Raw genomic sequence first — 5,695 nt, 5'->3', positions numbered from 1 at the left:
CCCTTTCTGGTAGTCTTGTGCTTTCTCGTCCCTCTCCTCTCTCCTCCTATCACTTCCTGCAGGTTTTCTGGCTCTGGAGCTGTGGAGTCTGGATCTGTGGCTGCGGGTCACCTGCTGCCCCCGTGTTCCTGCTCGACACCCTCTGCTGCAACTATTGTTACTAGTCCTATTGTTATTATTGTTATTATAATCATTAACATTACGACTGTTACCATTAACACTACTATAAATATCTGTACCATTTTTCATTTAGTCTATAGCAACATCACCTTTACTGTCTGTACCTCTGTGCGTATATTGTGTAGGCTGCCTCCTTCCCCTCTCTCTGTCTGTCCCCTCTCCCCTCTCTCTCTGTTCCTCTCTTGCCGTCTTGCCCCCCCCCCCCCCCCCCCCCCCCCCCCCCCATTTTTCCTTTTGCTTCCACTCCCCTCTAATGCCTTCAATAAATGGAGAAACAGACTCACCGGGATGACTCTAGGGTTGTTGGACAAAAGGTCACGTGAAGTGACATGACGCGTCTGGTCTTCAGTACATCGAACGTCCAGCGTCAACTCAACAGAACACTCTGAACAAAAATCATCACAGGTACAGTCCTGCAGGAGGATCAGATACAGGCAGAGACAGAGAGAAGATGATGTCTTCTTGGTTGCAACTGGGAACAAGCTCTGGCGGACGACGAGCGATATGACTGTATACTTACCCTAGAATACTGCATTTTGTCCACGATGTCATCACTTGTGAGTGGTATGAGACCTAACAACACAGGAAACAGCGATATTGTTACAGCAGCCTTCACAAGTATTATGGCGCTTTCAGACCAAAAGCGAAGCGAGCGTTCGGGGCCGGGGACGCGAAGGAATTCGCGTGAGTTGAATATTTTCAACTCAAGCAAACACGTCGCATGACGCCGAGTCGCGATAGCCTATCAGTGTTGAGATTGTCCGTACAGAGTGTTGTGTGGAGAGGGCAGAGCGGCCGATTGAAAATCTGCTGGCCAGCGGAGAGCTGCTGAACTTGAGGGAGAGGAGCAGGGAGCTTGACTGCTTTTATTAAATTAGCTTTTTACTTTAGTTTTTAGGATTACAACGTTGATTTATCTTCACTGGAGCTTCTCAGCAGCTAGCTTCCGTGCACATCCGGTTTCAGTGTTGTTGTTAGTGTCGTTAGCTCTGTCGGACTACGACTTCATATTTATATAAAAAAACGGAAAGAAAGAGGAGGTTGAACTACCTGGAGAGTTCAGAAAATGTGTGTCTGTAACTTTATTCCAGCTATCGTTGTACTTAACTGTGACCAAGTTAGCACGCAAGGAAAGCCTCGTGAGGCGAAAATTCGCGGTTGGTCTGAATGTGGCATTAGACCTCTCAGGTCATACTGCAAAAATATTATTACATTACAAGGTCCGTGCGTGAAGTATAATTTATCAGCAGGTGTTCACATTGTATGATTAAAACAGCCAGTTTAGTGGGTATTTACTAATTTCATTGTCCTGCTTGCACGAAGTTCATTTTTCCAGTGCCGATGCTGCCTAAATGATGTTAGTGCTATGCTATGTAATTGTCGCATTGAATGAAGACGTGCAATGGAATTTAGCGCACCAAAACATCGGCTTGTTCCATTTTCCAACTCCTACAATGGAAATTGAACAATAAAGTCTTAAACCGGAAACAGAGACAGCTTGCCTTCAAAATAACATGTCATTGTTGTCAAGGATAGCTAAACTTAATAAATAAACAAATAGTCTGGCCTAAATATTGAACATAATTCATAATTGTTGTATTTCTGCTACTTAACCATACATTATTTTATTAATATGTGAATCAGTACTGGAATTATTATAGAGTGCTGTGATTCATACGTAGCCTAATGATGTATTACGACTTGTGTTGAGTCTGACTGGTAAAACGAGTTGATTTATCTCCAGCTTTGACTTCATTGCTGCGGGTCTGTTGTCTACTGCGGTCAAGTGAGCCGAAATGAACTAAGGCGCACCTAAATTTGGAGTGCATGAGCCTTTATGGTAAATGCAGTGAAACGAGTGACAGACACGGCTAGCGACTTTATTCTGCCACGACAAAAGTTGCAGTGCGAGAGTCTTACTTGGAGATGCTATGAATTTAATTAATTGTACCTGATACGATCACCACATTGGCTACAATAATTTATTATTTTTTAGGACTTGGTGAATGTAGTGTGAGGATACACATGGGACAACGTCAAGTTTTCAAAATAAGGTCTTAACCCAACGAATTAAGTAAAGTATGGAAATACAATGAATTAGATTATATTTTCAGGAAGTAGACTATAAAACATGTTAGGCTACATGTGTTTAAAAATTTGATTTTGGGTTGCTGAAAAACAAATAAATAAATAAATAGGATAACTGGAAATTACTTATGTTTGCTGGAACCATATTAAATAACTTATTCCTGGCAACGACTCACACATTTGAGTTCAGGATATCCCTGACAAAGTTTTGCCAAATATTTTCACAGCTGGTTATACCAATGGATATCACGGGTATAAAAAGTCTACTTTCTCAAAAAGTGGCTTGAACAGTAAAAACAGTGTTTTATATGTTATCATATTGTTTATGACCATTGTAGGCTGATAGAGACCCGTTTTATGAACAGCACAACGTAGAGACTCTCTGGTGAAAACTATTTAAATTAAGGCTAGTCACTTGTGTGTGTGTATGTATGTATGTATGTATGTATGTATGTATGTATGTATATATATATATATATATATATATATATGTATATATACACACACACACACACACACACACACACACACACACACACACATATACATATATACACATACATACATACATTTTGGTCTGAGTGGCTGCTTCTGTTAATCTTGTTCCTGCATTATGAGGCTAGATTAGTAGCCTAGTGTTATTGCCATGACAACAGACCCGCAGCAATGAAGTCAAAGTTCAAGATAAATCAACTGTTTTTACCAATCAGTCATTACAGGTCATAAACACTATGTATAGCCTTTAACGTTCACCCAAAGTAACAGATTAGCCTAAGTAGCCTTAACCAATTAAATAAACTGATGAAATACAAATGAATCATTACATTGGCATGAATCACAGCATTCTAAGTAATAATGTATGGTTAAGTGGCAGAAATACAACAAAAGCTTAGCTATCCTTAAAAACTCGGGACATTACAATCATCAGGTTGCATTTTAAAGCTTATTATAAACACTGTGATACATACCAACTCTGTGAGCAACAAACTCATCATGCAGCACCGATGAATTGGCATCAATCTGGATCCAGTCAATCGCTGCAAATATAGTAATGAAGTTCAAGTTAGTCATTTAGAGAGTTTGTGAGGTACTACTGTCTGCAGAAAGCGTTACGCAGACTACATTTCCCAATGTAGCTGATCTGATTTCAACTCCTTTTATTTAGCCATCTCCTTGTGACACCAAATAATATGCATGTACTTCAGGGTGTAAGCAGGATAGTGTATGATTCATGCAGGTAAATGATTCTCTCTCTCTCTGAAAATGTCTACTGGGTAAAAAGGCATATATGGCAAAGCACAAGTGAACATTTTTCAGCTGCTACTGTTGTCGACTGTGTGCTATATCAAACTGGACTGTAACTGTTATACACTGCTCAAAAAAAAAAAAAAAAAAGGGAACACTTAAACAACACAATGTAACTCCAAGTCAATCACACTCCTGTGAAATCAAACTGTCCACTTAGGAAGCAACACTGACTGAATCAGTTTCACATGCTGTTGTGCAAATGGAATCAACAACAGGTGGAAATTATAGGCAATTAGCAAGACACCCCCAATAAAGGAGTGGCTCTGCAGGTGGTGACCACAGACCACTTCTCAGTTCCTATGCTTCCTGGCTGATGTTTTGGTCACTTTTGAATGCTGGCGGTGCTTTCACTCTAGTGGTAGCATGAGACGGAGTCTACAACCCACACAAGTGGCTCAGGTAGTGCAGCTCATCCAGGATGGCGCGTCAATGCGAGCTGTGGCAAGAAGGTTTGCTGTGTCTGTCAGCGTAGTGTCCAGAGCACGGAGGCGCTACCAGGAGACAGGCCAGTACATCAGGAGACGTGGAGGAGGCCGTAGGAGGGCAACAACCCAACAGCAGGACCGCTACCTCCGCCTTTGTGCAAGGAGGAGCAGGAGGAGCACTGCCAGAGCCCTGCAAAATGACCTCCAGCAGGCCACAAATAATAATAATAATAATAATAATAATAATCTTTATTTGTAGAGCACTTTTCAAAAACAAGTTACAAAGTGCTTTAACAAGTGTAAAGACAATAATACCCCAAAAAAAAAAAAATACAAAAACAATACAAGATAAAGAAAAGAAAATATTAAAATACACGTTTAAGATGAATATAAAATTAGTAAAATAGAATAAAATAAAAGGGATAAAATAAAGTCAAATAAGATCGGGAAAGGCTCTCCTATAAAAGTATGTTTTAAGAAGGGACTTAAAAGAGTCCTCGGGGCCCTGACAGCAAACGCTTTGTCCCCTTTAGTTTTCAGTCGAGACTCTGGAACAGACAACAGACCTCTGCCCGAGGATCTCAAGGTACGTGCTGGTGCGTATGGGACTAAAAGTTCAGAAACATAACAAGGCGAGAGGCCATGAAGAGCTTTAAAAGTGAAAAATAGAATTTTAAAGTCAATTCTAAAACATACTGGGAGCCAGTGTAATGAAGCTAAAATAGGAGTAATGTGGTCATATTTCTTTGTTCTGATTAAAAGCCTGGCAGCTGAGTTCTGGACAGTCTGGAGTCGATCAATAGATTTTTGGGTTAAACAGGTGAAAAGGCTGTTGCAATAATCCAGGCGTGATGAGATGAAGGCGTGTAAAATGGTCTTGGTGTCCCTAAAAGTTAACATAGATCGAATTTTTGCTATATCTCTAAGTTGATAAAAACTAAATATAAATTACTATCAAACCAGACACCAAGGTTCTTTGCCACAGGCTTAATGTGGTTTTATTTGTCTGAGTTCAGCTGGAGGAAATTATTTGACATCCATTTTTTAACTTCACAAAGGCAGTTGTTAAGTGAACTCAGCATTCCAGGGTCTGTGGATCTGACTGGCAAGTATATTTGTGTGTCATCAGCATAAATTTGAAAAGAAATGCCATGTTTATGGATATGTCTAAGGGGAAGCAGATACAAGGAAAACAAAATGGGTCCTAAGACCGACCCCTGAGGCACACCATATTTAACTGGACAGAACGAAGAGACATAATTGTTTACAGACACGCAAAACTTCCTATTTGACAGGTAGGATGAAAACCATTCTAGAGCAGTACCAGAGATCCCCACCCAGTGCCTCAGTCTGTCTAACATGATGTTGTGATCAATGGTGTCAAAAGCAGCGCTAAGGTCCAGGAGTACCAGGACTGAGCACATACCTTCATCAGCAGACATTAAAAGGTCATTGGTGACTTTAAGCAGGGCAGTCTCAGTGCTGTGGTACTTCCTGAAACCAGATAGAAACTTTTCAAATAATTTGTTATTTTCCAGTACAGTGAGCAGCTGTTTGGACACAATTCTTTCTAGAATCTTTGCAATAAAAGTCAGTTTTGAAATTGGTCTAAAATTATGTGGGAGGGAGGAATCTAAACCAGGTTTCTTTAAAAGTGGGTTCACGCAAGCCGTTTTAAAATAATCAGGGACACA

General features: G+C 40.4%; 1 protein-coding gene across 1 annotated transcript in view; it reads right to left on the bottom strand.

Moving 5' to 3' along the window:
* polr2c (RNA polymerase II subunit C) overlaps positions 1-5,695 on the bottom strand; it is a 16,584-nt gene that overhangs the window by 1,882 nt on the left and 9,007 nt on the right. The window contains exons 3-5 of the mRNA XM_046038147.1: positions 3,237-3,305; positions 701-753; positions 465-593 (exon numbers count right to left, since the gene is read on the bottom strand). Coding sequence (XP_045894103.1) covers positions 465-593; positions 701-753; positions 3,237-3,305 — 251 coding nt within the window. The remainder of the gene's footprint in view (positions 1-464; positions 594-700; positions 754-3,236; positions 3,306-5,695) is intronic.

Source organism: Micropterus dolomieu, linkage group LG22 (assembly GCF_021292245.1).
Source record: "Micropterus dolomieu isolate WLL.071019.BEF.003 ecotype Adirondacks linkage group LG22, ASM2129224v1, whole genome shotgun sequence".
Classification (NCBI taxonomy): domain Eukaryota; kingdom Metazoa; phylum Chordata; class Actinopteri; order Centrarchiformes; family Centrarchidae; genus Micropterus; species Micropterus dolomieu.
The sequence above is the reverse complement of the archived record's forward strand: the minus strand, read 5'-3'. Positions and strand labels throughout refer to the sequence as shown.